The sequence below is a fragment of the Danio rerio genome, chromosome 13 (genome assembly GCF_049306965.1).
Source record: "Danio rerio strain Tuebingen ecotype United States chromosome 13, GRCz12tu, whole genome shotgun sequence".
NCBI lineage: Eukaryota > Metazoa > Chordata > Actinopteri > Cypriniformes > Danionidae > Danio > Danio rerio.
The window spans coordinates 46,078,535-46,097,175 of NC_133188.1; the positions used below are offsets into that span (position 1 = coordinate 46,078,535).

Below are 18,641 nucleotides of genomic sequence, written 5' to 3' on the forward strand. Positions count from 1 at the left end.
AAAGCAAGTCAGTAAGTCAGTAGGTCAGTAAACAAGTCAGTAAGCAAGTCAGTAATTCAGTAAAGTAAATAAGTGAGTAAGTCAGTAGGCCAGTAAAACAAGTCAGTGAGTCAGTAAAATAAACAAGTCAGGATAGCCAGGTTTCTGTAAGGCAGATAATGCAGCAGTTTCTGGTTTCCCGTTGGAAGGAAATGTGCGCCCGTAGCTCGCGTAGCTTATCCAGTGACTGTACGTTAGCCAGCAGAATGGTGGGAAGCGGAGGTCGAAAGCCACGGCATCTTAGGCCGTACTCACACTAGGTACAGTTGCCTCGAACCGGGCCAAAGCACGCTTGTCCCCCCCTCCCATCTCCCCCGACGGCCCGCACTCACACACAATCGGGCCTCGGCACGCTTACGTCATCGCTGCTGTGCTGTTCAGTGAGAAGCGCTCTCACTCAGCAGAGCAGTGGAGATTTCTCTAGTTATATCGTTACAGTCGTTTGATATGCAGTGACATGCAGTCAAATATTTCACCAAACAGTCCTTAGGGATGCGGTGACACGCAGTCAGATATTTCGCCGAACAGATCCGCCACTTTTGGCGCTCATAATCATAATGCTATCGTGCTGTGAGGAGTTTTCGTCTTTAATAAACTACGGCAGTTTGCGTTCACTGAACAGTAAGAATGATTAATAAATCCATATGAAACAGACCCTTAAAAGTCACGTCTCGCTTTCAGTTTCGGGCTTTGGTACGTTTTGCACTCACACACAAGTGTACCGCGCCAAAGCCCAAGTGAACTGTGCTCAGGCCCACCTCTTCACTTGGCCGGCCCTGGCCCGGTTGGAACCGTGCTTGAGCCCGATTCAGCGCACTCACACTTCTCAAACGATCCAGGAAACGGGCCTGGGCACGGTAAGGATGGCATAGTGTGAGTAGGCCCTTAGTCTGACGAGGACGCCGACACTCTTTCCTCTTTTTCGGCATCGCTTGGGTTGTTTGACCCAGACAAAGGCCTCTGTTGCTGTGTTTGTAAACAGAGCGTCGTTAAAGAACTCAAAGTCCAGTCTTTGATGTGCAACGAGGGAGCCAATTTCCCGAAGTGTGTGTTTGTCATAGATAATGAGAGTGTGTACATCCAGCACGAAAAACGACAAAAATACAAGTAAAACACACAAAACACAACAAAGTTTGCTGGAAGCTCGCAACACGGCGGCCATGCTCGGCGCCATCTTGAACTACGTAAAGAAATAAGTAAACCAAGTCAGAAAAGTAAAAGTCCGTAAGTCAGTGAAGCAAGTCAGTAAGTCAGTGAAGCAAGTCAGTACGTCAGCAAAGCAAATCAGTAAATAAGTCAGCAAAATAAGCAAGTCAGTAAAGTAAATAAGTTAGTCAGTCAGTCAGTAAAACAGTAAAGCAAGTCAGTAATGTAAACAAGTCAGCAAAGTCAGTCAATAAAACAAGTCTGTAAGAAAGTCAGTTAAGTAAACACGCAAGTCAGTACAGTAGCTGGAGTTAAACAGTTGAGTTTAACCATTTTTTTAATCACTTCAGTCAATCTCTGAGTCCAGCAGGAGCACTTTTAGCTTAGATCGTTGAAATAAGACTAATAGCATCTTGTTCAATAATGTCAAAAAACAAAATAATAAAAATATAACAAACAATACAGACAAGACACATTTTAAATTCTTCAAGATTTAGATTCTTAAAGATCGTCACACCAAACCTACTGGTGGTTGCCAGATTACACGTTTAATAAATCTCCATATTTATTTGAATAGAAGATTAAAGTGGAGACGAATTCAACCACACATGCTTTCAAAAGAGTAGTCCTTTATCCCTAAGAGCAAGCATCTACCCCCTGTTTCACTTTGAAGAAAGTTTAAGATGAGGATTTAAACTTAAAATTCTAACAACAGAAGTAGAAAAGTATTTAATAACTAGGCATGGGACGAAAACCGCTTTCAAGGTATACCACGGTTTGAAAAAGTCAAGGTTATAAAACAGCCAAAATTTTCTGCTATACTGTTCCTACACTATATGCAAGATTTTTTTTTTGTTGAACATTTTGGGTTTTTAAGAACAAAAGTATCTCCAGCAGAAAAAATATCCACAGATGCCATTTTATATTGTGTTTTTGAAACTAATGAAGATCGGAGAAGTCAATGATTCACTTGAATTATTTAGCCTAACAAGTTTAGTTTTCCAAAATAAGTTTCTCAAATAAAAATATATTGTGTTCAAAGGGGAAAAAGGTTTTGTTTTTTTACCCAGACATTTTAAAGGAATATATTTTAGAGCAGTAATCACAACATCGTAAAACTGTGAAAATTTTATCCAAGATTTTCATACCGTCAGAATCTTGTTCTGTCTTTAAAGGGAATCAGTTACTCATTCTCCACTTGTTCCAAACCTGTCTGAGTTCCACAAATATAATAAAAAAAAAAAATCTTACTTTGACATGTCAGCGACTGTCATAGTATTTTGTTCCTATTATGGATGTCAATGGCATCTTTTTTCCAACATTATTCAGGAAAATCAAGTTTTATGTTCAACAGAAGAAAGAAAGGTATAAAGATGTAGGCCCACTCAGACTCATTGTTGGGAGAACAATGAAAATATTTTGGTAAAGTTAAAATAGTTTTTTTCCCCCTCAACAACATGGCAAGTGAGTAAATCTACAGTTTGGTCTATAATGCAAGTGTTATCTTGCCTTTCACAGAAAAAAAAGGTTGTCAAATAAAGATTTTTTAAGCTTCTGTTTGTATTAACGAAAAAAAAAACACCACTATCAGGACCTCCTCGCACAATTCTCAAACTACTTTCCTTGAATGTCAAAAAGGTCAAGATGATGAGCAAAATTAATTAAAGCCAGCATACCAAATTCCTGAGCATCCAGTGCATTCCTCAATGGGCCGGTCATAGACTCCCACAGATAGGGCAGAGTTTTTGTCAACTCTTTGCTGAAATGTCTGGCAACAGTCATCAGACAGAACTCTGCCCCTCTCCTCTGGATGAGACACGGCTTCTTGCTCTGGTTTTGTTCAAAAGACATTGCTAGAATCACTTACATGAAGAAACCACAGTGAAGCAGCGGATTACTTCTGTAAATACCTCATCTGTTTCTGTGCTAATGCTGCCCCCGACGGGCAGGTCATTGTTAGTGTTGCTTTTAGGGGTTTTGGGGGTCGGTCCTCTTTTACTGGTGATGGCAAACGCTGCTTTCTGATGCCGGTACAGAGTGATGATGCCCTTTGTTTTGTTCACCATGTGATGCATTGCATCCTTCTCTGCCACTGAAGCTGCAAGAGTGAAGACACAGCACCTCTAAGTATCCCATGAAATGACAGGGCTCACATTAGCAACTTAAATGGCAACACACAAACTAAAAAGCATAAAAACCACAGTGTTTCAGGAAGATACCAATATGTTAAATAAATATTAGGGCTGCACGATATTGGAAAAATTGTACATTGTAATATTTTTTTATTTTGCTAAATATATATTGCGATATGAATACAATTCCACAAGACAAAATTATAGAAATTATAGAAAGAAATTATAAATGTTATAATCGATTGGGACGATTCTGCAGTGGGAGTGCATCTACATAAAACCTAAGAAACAATCTATAAACGTTTTGGTGTTCCCAGACATGTTTTTGTTCTGGCCTGTGCTATTTGCAGTGCATTTCTGTACTTGCATGTGTTGAGAGTATTTTCATGAATAACAATCTCTAAATACAATCAAGAAAAAGATACAATTGACATTTTTTATTATTTCCTGAGTATAACAGTATTAGAGTACAGCAACTGAATGATAAAAAAAAAGAAAAAATTTGCAGTTAAGGTCACAAATGGTACAATTTATAATACCTGAATGTTTAAAAAAACAAAAACAAAAAAACAAAACATGGGCATCAAAAACACGTGCAAATTATAAATACAAACTTAAACATTGCATATCTTGCAATGTGACTATTGCGATCACATTGTGATATCGATGGTGAAACGATATATTGTACAGCCCTAATGAACAAATTTTTTTATTTTACATCATTTAAATGTATAGAAAATGTGAAACTGAGTTTTCATTTTACATGTGGACACTGAATTATATTTTCAAGATTAGCTAAAATGGCTTAATAGTAATAGTTTTTTATTTTATTTTTATTGTTATCATTATACTTATATATAACAATAACATGTAAAACACAAATGAACACGTTTTTAAATAAACTACGTATTCTTTTATTCTAAAACTAGCATGTGCACCTAGAAACATAGAACTAGCATGTGCACATTGTCGACACGACAGCCCATCTAAATTTGAAGTGATCTGTGAAAATTAATTATTTTGTTTGATCTGAGAAAAAAGTTTAACAATATATTCTAAATAATAATAAAAATAATAACAACAAGAACAACAACAACAACAACATATTCTTATAATTAAATAATAATAAAAATAATATATTCTTAAAAATAAAATAATAATAACAACAACAACAACAATAATATTCTTAAATTAAATAAATAATAATAATAAAATAATAATAACAAAAACAACAATATATTCTTAAAAATAAAATATGAATAAAATAATATTATATTATTTAAAATAAAATAATAATAAAATAACAACAACAACATATTCTTAAAAATAAAATATAATAATAATAATAATAATATTTATACAAATAAAATAATAATGATAATAAAATAAATAATAATGTTCTTAAAAATAAAAAGTAAAAGTAAAATTAAATTAATTACAATAAATTTATATTTATATATATATATATATATATATATATATATATATATATATATATATATATATATATATATATATATATATATATATATATATATAAACCTTTTAACTGAAATATTAAATCAAATTAAAAATAATTGGAGCTAAGGTCTTTGCCTTACCTTTACTGCTCTCCTGTATTGGAGTGCTAGCTGGCGGGACGGGACATGCAGCACTAGGCGTGAGCATGGGGTCCACACAAACTGAGCTGCAGAGATTCTTCACAATCTTTGCATTAGGACACGGAGATCTGGCAGCACACAGCTGCAGCAGATGTGCGATGTTGGATGCCGCACAACCCTGGACGAGGCTGTTTTCCTCCCGCCGGGCCGCCTCCATCAGGGGCCGCACCACAGGATTGAGTTTATCCGGCAACATCCCCAGGCCCACCACAGCGCAGGCAGTGAAGGTGTGCACTCTGAGCTGCAGCTGCTGCCATTCGGCGCTGGTCTCACACACTGTGGACTGAGCCTGAATTCGCTTGCTGTCTAGTGGCTGGAACTGACGAGACTTTAGGTTCAGAGTGGAGGTGCTTTCAGAGAAGATGGTGGTTACCTAGATGAACATTTAAAACAAGCTTGAATACTTGGTCATTAGCTGTTTCCATCCAAAAATGCAAAATAACTTTATGCACAAAACTGGATTATCGCAAAAAAGATGTGCAAATAAAGCAGCGTTTTCATCCAACGAGTCAAAGCGAACAAAAATTGTCACTTTCTGATTATCTGCTGCCAAATTTTAACAGTAAATACGGAATTTGCTGCGATAAGAGAAGCTGTTTAAATGTTTTCTTCATTTAATAAATGACTTAAACATTAATCCTGACATGCAGTGAATTCACAGTGGCGTTTAAAGGCGTGAAAAAAAAACACCAATACTGAAACCGTTACAGGGTTTTAGAATGACCAAAACAACATTTCAGATGTTTTACAGTGTGCTGAGCCTGCTGGTTTATCCATTTTATCACCACATGATCTTTTATAACAAAAGTCACATGACCATTTTTAATGCGAATACTGAAATTAGTTCTTTAAAAGTGTGTCACAGTTTATGCGCATCTTTTCTTTTTAAATAAAAAGTTTTAATCTCTTACTCAGTTATGCCCATGTTTTTTTTATCCACATTTTTAAAATTATGCACATCTTGCCGTTTCCATCAATCGTTTTTTATGCGCATAAAAATAGGTGGATGGAACGTAGCTATTGAGTCATCAAGATGATTAATAAAGTAGTCATTTTTAACCATCAAGAAACATTAAATATTTGCATACAGTGCATGTATAATAAACATACACATTTTTTATGAATGTTATGAATATTTAAATGGAGTATCTTACTATAGTAATTTTATTATTATTGTTATAGCAATTATATTATTTTCTACACAACACGTTTATAATTTAAATATTATAACTAATATATTCACTTGTATAATTATTAGTATTGTACAGCTATAAGGGTTGGGCAATGTCAACCAATTTGGCATCGTACGATGTCTAATGTTAAACATCGCGATGGACGAAGGCATCGTCGTCGTAGGCGAAAAAATCATAAATAAAGTTAAGTTACACACAAATTACCACCTGTCAATCACTTTTTCCGCGAAAAAGTTCCGCGGCAGAGTAATCTGTCGTTATAATTGCGTTGACAAACTTGGTTGGAAAGAAAGGTGCACAACCAACAGGAACCAACCAACAGTCTCTGAGGTTTTCGCTAAAATTTCTATAAGGTACAAGCGTGAAAGCAAAAGATTGAGGTAGTGTACTGATGCTGTGACACGTTACCTGGTAAATTCAAAAGACGAAAGAGTCATTAGATAAAGACAAGATTTATTAAATAGAGAGACACAATCCAGCAGTACATCCTTGATAAACTGTTCGAGGTGCACTGCTCTCTGGGCTGACTGCTGGAGCTGACTGCGCATGACAGAGTTTGTGTGCGTGTGTGTGTGGTCACGTGATGTCGGTTTTCAGTGGTATAGTGTGGAGATCTTTTCAGAAAAGCTAGGTGAAACGTCAGTGTGGACGTGGATCATTTTTATTCTAAAGTGTCATTTTAAAACCAAGACGTATTAGTGTAAACGGAGCCGTGAGTATTTTTCGCGAGCGGGTTGCTGCTGCGAAGGGGGCAGGGCAGAGGATGGCAATGCCGGCTCAGCATCGTGCTGTCTATTAGCAATCGCCGATGGACAATGGCATCATCTATCAACCCAACCCTAGTAAATATTTTTTTAATAACATTAGATATTACATTGAAATAATATTACATTCCTATACATTACAGTAACATAACACTTTCGATTTTACATACAACATCTGTATTATATACATTATATTTAATGTTATTACGTTACTATATTAATTAACAGGATGGAATATTTATGTTACTTAAATAATAACAAGTTTTTGTTATCATCATCATCATGAGTTTGCGGACCATTCTGCCATGTAAGCCTTGAGTCCATAAAGGACCATGCTATGCAACTTGTCTATTTTTCAAAATATATATTGGACTAACCAGCTCATTGGCCTGATCGATGGTGAAGACAGTGGAGTTGATTCGTTCTCTCACGTCAATGTGGGCATCAGCCAGTAGCGCTATGAGCTGTTTGCATTCGTTCTGCATACGAGTGAAAGGAATGGCGATCTCGTCATAGTAGAGCTGCTCTGACAGGATGACCAGCAGTCGAGGCTGAACCACACTAGAAAGCAGCTCACATTCCTGCAATACAGAACAGGAGGTTATTAAACAAAAACATTCAGAATTTACCAATACTTCTCATCATACTTTCCCAGTTGACCAAATAGCCTATATTAAGATTTTTTTAATTGGTATTTAACAAGACCATACATGGTAGCATATGATATAAAATAAGAAAAATTACAGACTTAGTCTTAGTTTTCTTTTTTTGCCTCAAAATAAAAAAATTAATTAATTAAAAACAAACATATCTTCTGAAAAAAAAAAATAATAATAAATTGAGCAAGTTTACAAATAAAGGAGTAAATAAGAGACAAAAAAATCTCTTTAGGGCAATATTTCCTATTTCCAGTAGTTTACTGTGTATTAGAGCTGATACCAACAGAACAGGGTAAGCCTCTGCTATAGTCCAAAACAAGATTCCAGGTGTTGTAAAAAGATTTGAGATCCTGCAAGTAAACATCTTAATTTCTCAAGTTTTATGCAGCTAAAGATGTCTCAAATCCACATGTCATGTGATGGAGGAATGACCTGTTTTTATTTGAGAAGAATGGCCCATCCAGCTAAAAGTAGAAAAAGCAATAACCTGGCAAGATGCAATAGTCAAGTCAACTCTCTCTGAAATGCCAAAAAGGGCAGTCATGAACATTTGTCAGCTGCGGGCAACTCTAGAACATATAGAGTTGGTTAACAGAACTATATTAAGATTAAGAAATGTTTTTGAACTAAATGTTTTTAAAGTGTTAGATTTAGATATGCAAATAAGAAATTATTTTATTGAACAAGCTGTAATTTAGATGCATTATATCACAAATGTGAGGACTAGAAGTTGGGGTCAAAATTCTGATTTCTGCATAATTTAGTTTTGCAGAATTTCTACAGCAAAAGCTTTCTACAGAAAAAAAAAAAAGACTAAAATGTTGTTTATAATCAGGCTATTGAGTTTTTGAGGAGTATATTCTTCGGCACAAAGGGCTGCATGATTTAGTAAAATGTGACATTGCAATAATTAATTGTTCTGTAATACACTGCATCTATGCAATTCATTGAATAGCACTATTTGGAAAGAATTTAAAGTCACACTTCCTTTTAAGCTATTAGCAACCAATTAACTATGACTTTTGCTTCAATAAGCTCGCAATTTGCTCTGTATTAATTATTATTAAAGTAGTTAAGATATTGGGTATGATGTAGAATAAGATCATGCAGAATATGTAGTTTATAAGTACTTATAAGCAGTCAATGTTTCAATAATATGCATGCTAATCAGCAAATAGTGAGAATGGGTCTTTAAAGTGTTATTAAATGTATTTGTTTTGATTGATAGGGATGATTATGTAGGGAAGTGAATCATGCATAAAATGTAATGAATAAAAGCATAAATACAATAAAGCAAAAAAAAAAGTAAAATAAGCAGTGCATGTTTTGTAAATAAAAAAAATTACACTAAAAAGTCTTTATTGTAAAAATTTATTGACAATTATTGTTTATTAAACTTCCAATGGATAAAATGTCTTGTGCCTGAATACTTAAATCACTTTCAAGCCTTAAAAACATCCAAATTATAAAAGTTCACTCTAATATAGTTAAACTCTGCAAGAACATGCACATCTCATGTTCTGAACTTTGACTCTTGCTCAAATATAATTAACACAACATTGGACATCTATGTGATGTGACTACACACAGATACACACATTGCAATATTGATGCTGAAACGATATTCTGCAGGCCTAACACAAAGAAAAGCAGCAAAGGACACAATTAAGTGTATTTTGGATGTTTTCTTCTATTAGATGGAAAAAAACACTTTAAATGCCAAAATGGTTAAAACTCAATTGAGTTGCATGAAAAAAAAAAAAACAAGTTTGTTTGTAATGTATAAAATATGATAAATACAATAGAATGAATACAAACGGAATAGAATAAACATAAAATTTTATAAAAAATATATAACAAAATAAAATGTAATGAATAGAAACAATTGAAAAAATTAATAGAACAGAAAAACTAAATAGAATAAAGACTTTCCAGTTCTCACCTTCTGAAGGCCGGCCCACTCACAGATGACCATGGAAACTGCAATCCGCTGCAGGGCTGATTTGGAATTGAGGTGGAAGAGTAAAAGTTGAGCGAGAGACTCTGCAGGACGGAGCTCTAGGGAAGAGCTGTTCAACCGTGGGTCACATATACAACTGCACAGCGCCCCCAACAGCCTAGGATGACAAAAACAATTCACACTCAATTATGGCCCTCAGAAACAGAGAGAAGTTAGTTTAAAGCTGCAGTCTGTATGTTTGGCCTCATTTTTAAATCGCAATCTCAGTTTAAACCCTGCAGTTACAAGCTAATTGACAACTTAACATGTATTTTGCGCATTGGTGTGGATAAATCTAATGTTGCAAGTAGTATTTGTGGATATCAGTAAGAGCAACGAGGCGAATCCTGTACTTCACGATACCGGAGTATTGTCTGATTTTATTATATTTGAAAACAACGTATAAAAGTTTAACATAACAACACGGGTGACATTTAGCATGTTTTAAGAGTTGCTCGATTTCGATTTTTCTACATTTGCATCTCTAATTGTCCTTATGCATAGATTACTACAATAGAATAATGATACAAATTAAACCGTGCTTGCTTTAACAGTCTAACAGCATTTAGGTACAGAAATTCATTGTATGAATAACTAAAAAGTAATCTATGTTAAAGCTAGCTACTAACTTAAGTACTTGAAATCTTGAAAGCTTACCTTACAAACATATCTAAATGAGAAACTTTTACTCTATTTGGGTTCAACTTGGCAGTGACTCCACAAATCATGTGCTCTGAAGTGTGAAATTGATATATTAAAATAATATATTGTGCAGCCCTGCTAGTTAGAGTAGTTTAATATACAGTATATACAGACCAGGATAATTATAGTATATTCTTGCCTTTTTTTTATTTACTGTACATTTTCGATTAGTTTGAATTAGCTTCATTAATGATTTAGTTTGTTTTGTTTTTTATTTTGTAAATAACAAAAAACTTTTTATAAATTGAGTTTCAGTTTTATTCATTCTAGTTTAACAGATCTAACAGTACAAATGCCACCAAAGCAAAGTTTAATGTTGGCACAGCTCATGGTAATTCTTGTACAAACCTCTTAGTTATACTATTAAAATAACAGTTTAAACAAACATTAAATCCACAAATGCAGCTTAAATCAAAGTACAAATTATGAAGAATTCAGACACAAGCACTTTGGATATATTGGAATATTTTGGTTTCAAAGTCATGGACATCGAACAAAAACAGGTAATTTGTTCGAGCTGTCGCAAAGTTGCCATAACACAAGGAGAGTGTTAAATGTCGTGATATTTTGTGTAGCATCTCTGATAATTATTTAGTTTTTAGAGAATATAAACTACAGAAAGGCTCTTATCAGCCATGTTTGTTTGCGGAGTGTTCTGTACTTTTATAATTCTTATTTTTTTGTTGCTACCTCCCTAATTTGACTTAAGTTAACCTGAAGTTCAACTTAATTTAAGTTTAACTTTGTGCTTACTGTTTGCTCTAGAAAAAAAAAACTATAATGTTTAATTTCTGAATATTTTAAAACAAACTTGAATAAATGTGTGAGTAAATAATCTTTTTAGTAATATCCTTTTTTTTTTTAAACACTCACTTTACTTTAGCAGTAAAAAGCAGATACAGATAATTAAGCTGAAGTTTAACTAAAAAATTAAAATTGCAAATCGAAATGTCAAAAAATAATAAAATGAATAAATAAATCGTAATCAGATATTTTCTCCAAATCGCACAGCCCTAAATGGCAGCCTAAAAACTCATCAGCACCACTTTAAAATAAAACATCACAAGCATAACAATGTGAATCGGACTAAGGTTAGGCTTCATTTCGAACACAGGCTGATTATTGTAGTAGGCCCACAATTGCCTTGAGCATTTACATCCAAAAAACGTGTTACGGACTGCAGCGTTAAAGCATTTTCCCTCCCACGCACTTCGCAGCCATTAGACGTGCACGTGTCACCACATAGTCTCGCGTGGCAGGCTCTTCTGTGACGGTCTCGGCTCCGCCAATGTATTCCTGGACTGTTTCCTTGACTGGAACAGATCCCTGTCGGGCCTTTCCTGCAGCTTTCTCCTGTGGATGAACAGAACGAGTCTCAGTGCGAATCTGTTTTTGGATGAGTGGGAAGTGTGAAGGTTGTAGGATGGACTTGCTTCTGCCTCACACAACAAGCCTACAGACCACCTACAGCCCATTCTCAGACACACTTTGCAGAAAAACACCCAATCTGCTGAGCTCCAATCTGAGGTGTTAATTCTCCATTGCGGTTTCAGAGTTATGTCGGTGGTTATTAATTTTAGACAAGCAGAAAATTTGTAGCACATGCACTAGGGGTGTGAATCTATGATGGTCTCATGGTTTAATTTCCGATTATCATGTAATCGTTTCAATTCAATTTGATATCACTACATCACAATGCATTGACAATACTTTACAAACCATTTTGAATTTTACTTCACAATAATATAATTTTGTTATGAATATACACAGGTAGAATATTTATGTTTCCATTTCCTCCCTAGAAATAAAAATGGGGGTCCTTTGTTCAACTGTCAGTGAAAGACCAAGTTTTCACCAAGTTAAATATGAGACTTTCAGACATTTTTCAGACCATTATGAATGAAATATTAGACTTTTACAGGGCTAAATGCTAAGGATTTTTTTTGTAATATAATCAGAAAAGACTTTCACTTGACCTATCAAAAAATGTAATGCATTTAACAATAGAAATTTTGTTTAAACATTATCAATTTTTTAAATATAGCCATTTCACAAACCCTATAACCCTTACCAAGAATAGAACAAGACATAGCTGTTCAACTACTTCAGTATACAATAATAATAATTTAATAATATAAAATATAGGTCAGGTCAGTAGAATTTATGTTACGTCTCCAAAGCTTGTTAAAAAAAAAACATAGCATACGTTAATGCTTTTAATTTATAGTAGGTTATTAAGAAACATCTGTACTGTAAATGACATGGGCCATAAATAAACAAGATCTTATTTATTAATAAAAAAAATATATAAATAATAATTATAATTATTATTATTGTTATTATTATAATAAAGTTGGATTATATTTCTTAATAAATAGCCTACTATAATTTACAACCATTAATGATTAATATGATTTATATATAAGATTGAGATGTGTTAGCTAAGTGGTTTTAGGTTTAAGAATAGAATATGTAATATTCTCAATAATTGTAAAGGAGACACATGCTTTATATGCGCCATTAACATATATTTCAATTAATATGGAAAACAACGATGTTTTTATTAAAACTAATATTAGATTTTTTTTTAATGCGTGTGCATGTAAAACAATATAATTTGCACAAAGAAATGATGGGGGTTTTCTTCAAAGTTGTTACTCCACCCCATTTAAAGAGTCATTATGGACATTTTACATTATAACTAACATGGTTTAGATCATGTTTTTTTTAAATGATTTGTATTATTATAGTTCAGCTGAGAGTTATTTCGTTGTTTGGGAATAGCTAAAATTTTGCTTTTGAGATTTAAAACATTAAGACTTTAAGACCCCGTGGATACCCTGGAAAGACTGTGCCAGCAAACACAGAAACAGCGATTTGTGCACAGTTTTCAGCTTTAAGTAGTTGAAGCTTTTAAATTATTCACGTGCATCTCAACTGCCTTCCTCACATCCTTGTTAAATTACATCAGTATGTTATAATAGGTTATGATCGATAACTGAACAGATACCAAAATGATCAAATAAACAATTATTTCTGACCCCACTACCATGCACTACATAAACAGTTTGGGATGGAAAAAAAATTGTAATGCTTGTTATTTAGATTAGTATATTTTAAAATGAAGCAATGTCAAAAAAGGGAACATTGATCATTACATGATCCTTCAGAAACAATTCTCTTGCAGACAGCAAGTTTGTGATGCTACAATTTTCAGTGGCTCAAATTATACAGCCTTGTGCTAGCAATGTCAAGGTTGTGGGTTCAATCCCCAGGGAAACCAAGTGCTAAATACACCTTCAATGCAATGCAAATCACTCTGGATAAAAGCATCTGCCAAATACATAAATGTGAACGCAAATGTTCTTTTGATCTCCACCTTTACCTTAAAGCGGGCTTTCACTTCCAGCAGCATGTTGGGGTCTATTGGAATGTGTGGCGCTTGCATCATCAAACAGAGCCACGCACCCATCCAGGGACAGCTGGCCGCCACCACATACTGCTGCGGGGCCTGACGCAACAACTCTCTCCACACCTTCAACATATTAATAAGCCATTTAACATATCAATCAGATCAAATATTCAAAGAGCGGAAGAGAGAGAAAAAAATTATTACCTTCTGTATCAGCTCTAGTATCTCCTGGTTGCTCTCCAGGATGCAGGACTGAAAGATGTGTCTCAACATGTCCTGCATGATGGGATTCAGCCACACTGCACAACTCTAGGGGAAAATAAGTGCAAGACATTAATTACTTTAAACGGCAAAACTAAAAAGCTGCTTAAAATAACTTTTCAAATCAATACTGTAACAATGCATGAATGGTGCTTGAATGTCTATTAAAAAAAGATGCTGTATAATATATTAGACAATTTATATTTCATTCAAATGACAGTTTGAAGTATATGTAAACAAAAATAAGTAACAGACCTGCTTTTTTTCAGAAATATGACCATATAAAATATAAACTTTTCTGACTTTATGTCTTGACCTACTGTGAGCTAAACAATAGAGAAAATACATTTCACTCTAAATGTTTTATAACGGCAATATTTGACATTGTAACTTCTGTCAGTGCATTTTATTAACAACGGTTATCGATAATGTCTTTGCGCTCAATAAAAATCATTCCATTGTTCGTTATCGTCTTCACACAGTTCAGTGCTGACATCTTGTGAACAAAGTACCACCAAAACGATTCAAAGCAAGCGTGCAAGCTGCTCATACATCGTGTCAACGTGTCATCGTGTTTTTTTCCAATTTCAAAACTTTTGGCTATTGATTTCTTCAAATAGAAAAGCCTCTACTAATAATAAATAACAGCTTACAGGGCTCAAAATTGCGACTGATTTGATTGCATATGCACTTGAAATTGCATCTATGCGACCTCAATGGTTTAAAACAGTTGACATGTCAATTTGCTGCAGTAAACAATGCCTGCAATGCTTGCCCCGCCTTCAAGCTCTTTTTATTGGCCCACTGCACTAGAACAGAAAGCGGATGGATTGGTTAATATCAGTGTCAATCACTCAGTTCCAATGACAGGGAGCAACAGCTGCGAAAATGTCGGTCTGGATACGAGAGAATAAAAAACAACACTGACAGATTTAGTTTTAGAAACCACCCAAAGTTACAAATAATGGCAGATCTGTTTAGTGATCATGTCATGAATGCCAATCCAGAATTTACACTTTTCGATGAGGGAATAAAAGACTTCCAGTGTTAAAAGTCCACTATAAAAATTACTAAAAACCATTCACCATAAAGCTGGTGGCATCTGTTTCAGGTAACAGTGTTTGCCACTGAATCTACACATTAAGCATGAGATGTTCTAACGTTATTTAATCCTTCATTTAATAGTCACGATGCGGTCAGTCGTGCGACTGACAACGCGTTTACCATCGCAAAAGAGTATACATTCACTGAGAGGAAACTAATATTGCAGCTCATGAAAAGACCGGTATTGCTATTCAGATGACGCTTAAGTTATGTCAATATCATCTGAGCAATATCAGACACCACCCATAAGAACACAGCACAGTTATTATTGTTAATTCAGTTTATCTCATTCAAGTCCAGCAGCGCGTGCAGAGTCGGTGAGCACATGCAGATTTTTGTTTATGTGTTAGTTGTGATTAGAGTGTTCATATATAATAGAATGGTAATATAAAACGTAGTTACAGTGCTCATAGTTTTTGGTGGGCGCAACTAAATATTGTCTGTTACACGTAAAGTTTTGAAGTTAGGAGCATCACTGCTACCAAGACAAAAGGTTAATTTCGAGCGCTGGCTCAGTTATTGAAGTTGCAACAAAAAAGGGCAAATACAGTATTATTTGGGTGCTGAATCTCTTATGTTGATCACTTTCACTTTTTCTTACTTGCCTCCTTTGTGTAACTCAAACAACTGAGGATGGGATCGATTCCTAGGCACCTTTAATAAAGAAGTACTACCAAATGCAGGCCACATGCTAACACTGAAAAAATGTGAGCGCAATTGACTTCACAATGAATATCCAACCTGGTCAGCTTTGGAAAGCAGTGTAAAGAGGGTATCTAGTGCAGCACGACGAACAGAAGCGATGGTATGTCTCAAGAAGGGCCACACTCTAGGAACCAGCACTGTCAGAGACTGTTGTGTGCTGGGAAATCAAGAAATCAAGGTGTGATTTAACCATGTATTAGAGGTTATTGCCATATCAAAAGCAAAAACAAAACAAAACGTACAAACAGATCTAATTTGCAAAGGCTTTAAAAAACACGTCAACAAATATAAATACATGAAATAAGAAAAAGAAAATAGTTTAAGATTTTCTTTTTAATTAAAAACTCAGTTATATTAGGAAATTTGGTGCTCCTTTGAGTTTTAAATAGAGAGATCTCACCTGCACTGTCGGACCTGTGGGTAGGTGAGCAGGGAGGACAGGAGGGTCATGATGCTGTTAGTCGAGGCTGTGAGATCATCCAGCTCCAGCAGAGCATTCCACAGTGTGTCCACGATGAAGGGCACCTATTCAGTACACATAGAGATTATAAGATGCTTTTCATGCCAGGTAGTTGCAACAATTAAGGGTAACACTTTAGACTAATGGCCCACTAGTTAATGTATTTATTAACATCAAGTATGAATAATCTTATATGGCATTTATTAATCATAGTTCAACATTAACTAATACATTATTAAAATCCAAAGCTGTGCTTGTTAACATTGATGCACTGTAAGTTAACATGAACTAATGTTATTTTACTTAAATAAGATTAACTAACATTACCAAAGATGAATAAATGCAGTAATAAATGTATTACCAATTGTTTGTTTAAGTTAGTAGATGCATTACCTAACGGACCATTATTTTAAAGAGTCACCGAAGTCTTTAAACATTCTTTAAATATACAGTTAAAAACAACAAACAAATTAATGCATAAATTAAATGAGACTCCTGTTGACACTTGCTAAAAATGTCCTTAAGAGTTTATTTCATAAAAAAGCCTTCTGCAGACATTAAAAGCAGGACAGTCCAGTAGAATGTTTTACCCTGGTTGCATTTGCACCATCCCTTTAAATCAAATAACAGGTGCACCATTAAACGAAATCAACAACTGGAGGACACCATAGTCAAACATGTTTTCGGTGTGCTTTGCACATTTCACAATAATGGAGATGGAATGCAGACATATATGTTATGCGACTGAACCAACAACAACAACAAAAAAAAGAACTAAATCATGTATGACAACTCGTAAAGCTACATATCACTGAGGCTAAGAAAAGAACACAAAACCAACAGGTAAATGCCATTAACATTAAATTTCAGGATGTTTATGTAAATACTGTGCCAGTATTTCAAAGGAAATGCATTTCCCCAAAGTCAGAGTACATTTATGTCACTGTAGTTCATGTTACTCTGCATTTGACCCTGCTCTGAAGTAGCTGCTCGCTTATTTCCCCATAATGGCGATCCTTAAATTGAAACAATTTCCAGTTCCTGCAGTGCAAACACCCTAAAAAGTGTGAGGGAGTGTTTCTGTGAGTAATTCTAAGAATTGTGAAAAAGTTCCTCTAATGCAAATTTCCCTATAGAGAGACAGTAATAAACAGAGAAATAGCTGCAAATACGAGCTAGATGTTGACTTTATTCTGCAATGGGCAAGTATGCTCTTTTCTGTCGTTTCGCATTATTCAAATGAATCGGAAAGACACATGACAGAAAACAGTACAAATTTACACATCAAGCACCATAAAAAGCTGTTTTCAATGAAAGTGAATGAGACCAGGAGTCTCGAGACAACAATGGCTGCACCCACTCTTAGGGGAAAGAGTAAAGGCCCTGCTAAAAATCGTCCTTCACTTAAGGGGTAAAAAAAAGTTCCATAGCCCCGCAGTAAAGTAGATGAGGTTTTACAGGTGTGGACAAAATTGTTGGCAACCTTCTGTTAAAAAAAGAAAAACTAAATAACTGATTAAAAAGTAATGATCAATCAAAAATGACTGAAATTTAACTACTGAAAGTCAGATATTGCTTTCGAATTGTAGTTCAACAGTAGCATTAAATAAGGCAAACTATTGAAACTGGCCTGGATAAAATTAACAGGGTTCATACAGCCACAGCCTAACGAAAATCAAGGACTTTTAAGTTCGTTAGCATTGTCATTGGTCATGCATCATTCTAATTCTAAATAGTGAATAGTTTGACAAAATTTAGTCAAGGAGCAAATATAAATAATTTTTACTTTAATGGCGAAGAGATCGCGATTGCATACAGTCTGAGCGCACACACGTGACAAGTGATAAGAGGACTTGCAGTTCATTAAAAAAAGCCTATTTAAGAGCTCGCATACCTGGTGACGTTAAAGCACTCATTTTGCAGAAATTAGTAATTGCACAATACCTGCATTCCCGCGCCGACATTGAGTGTAAAAGATTGACAGATCAGAGGCAAGTAAACTAGCCGTCGGAGAGGAGAGCGCGAAATGTGTGTGTAGATCGTCGAAATGGCAGGATGTCCGCAGTTAAATTACTCTTGCTAATAACACAGACATCTCTATAGTGAAAACATCCAAAAAGCATTATTCCAACAAAACATTTGATTTTCAGTTGGGGTTTTTTCTTCTGCCACTGCAACACAGAAAGGTGTTTGTCCCGCCACTTACGTTTCACGGAAACTAGACAAGGTCGACTGTGATTGGTCACTTTTCATATAAGTCAAATCACCGATTTGAAATCCCGGTAGTTTGTGCGGGCATTTTAGCATTAAATTGTCACAAAAGTTCAAACACTTTTTAATTTTTTCAGGCGTGAAAACTGCATAGAAGTTCTGCTTTTAATTTCAAGCACTTTTAAGCACTTTT

At 34.9% G+C, this 18,641-nt stretch overlaps 1 protein-coding gene across 1 annotated transcript in view; it reads right to left on the minus strand.

Moving 5' to 3' along the window:
* Positions 1-18,641, minus strand: part of btaf1 (BTAF1 RNA polymerase II, B-TFIID transcription factor-associated) — a 55,926-nt gene that overhangs the window by 16,366 nt on the left and 20,919 nt on the right. The window contains exons 13-22 of the mRNA XM_005169532.6: positions 16,178-16,302; positions 15,814-15,934; positions 13,912-14,016; positions 13,681-13,830; positions 11,506-11,648; positions 9,537-9,711; positions 7,313-7,516; positions 4,919-5,351; positions 3,096-3,283; positions 2,862-3,015 (exon numbers count right to left, since the gene is read on the minus strand). Of these exons, the coding sequence (XP_005169589.1) occupies positions 2,862-3,015; positions 3,096-3,283; positions 4,919-5,351; positions 7,313-7,516; positions 9,537-9,711; positions 11,506-11,648; positions 13,681-13,830; positions 13,912-14,016; positions 15,814-15,934; positions 16,178-16,302 (1,798 nt within the window). The remainder of the gene's footprint in view (positions 1-2,861; positions 3,016-3,095; positions 3,284-4,918; positions 5,352-7,312; positions 7,517-9,536; positions 9,712-11,505; positions 11,649-13,680; positions 13,831-13,911; positions 14,017-15,813; positions 15,935-16,177; positions 16,303-18,641) is intronic.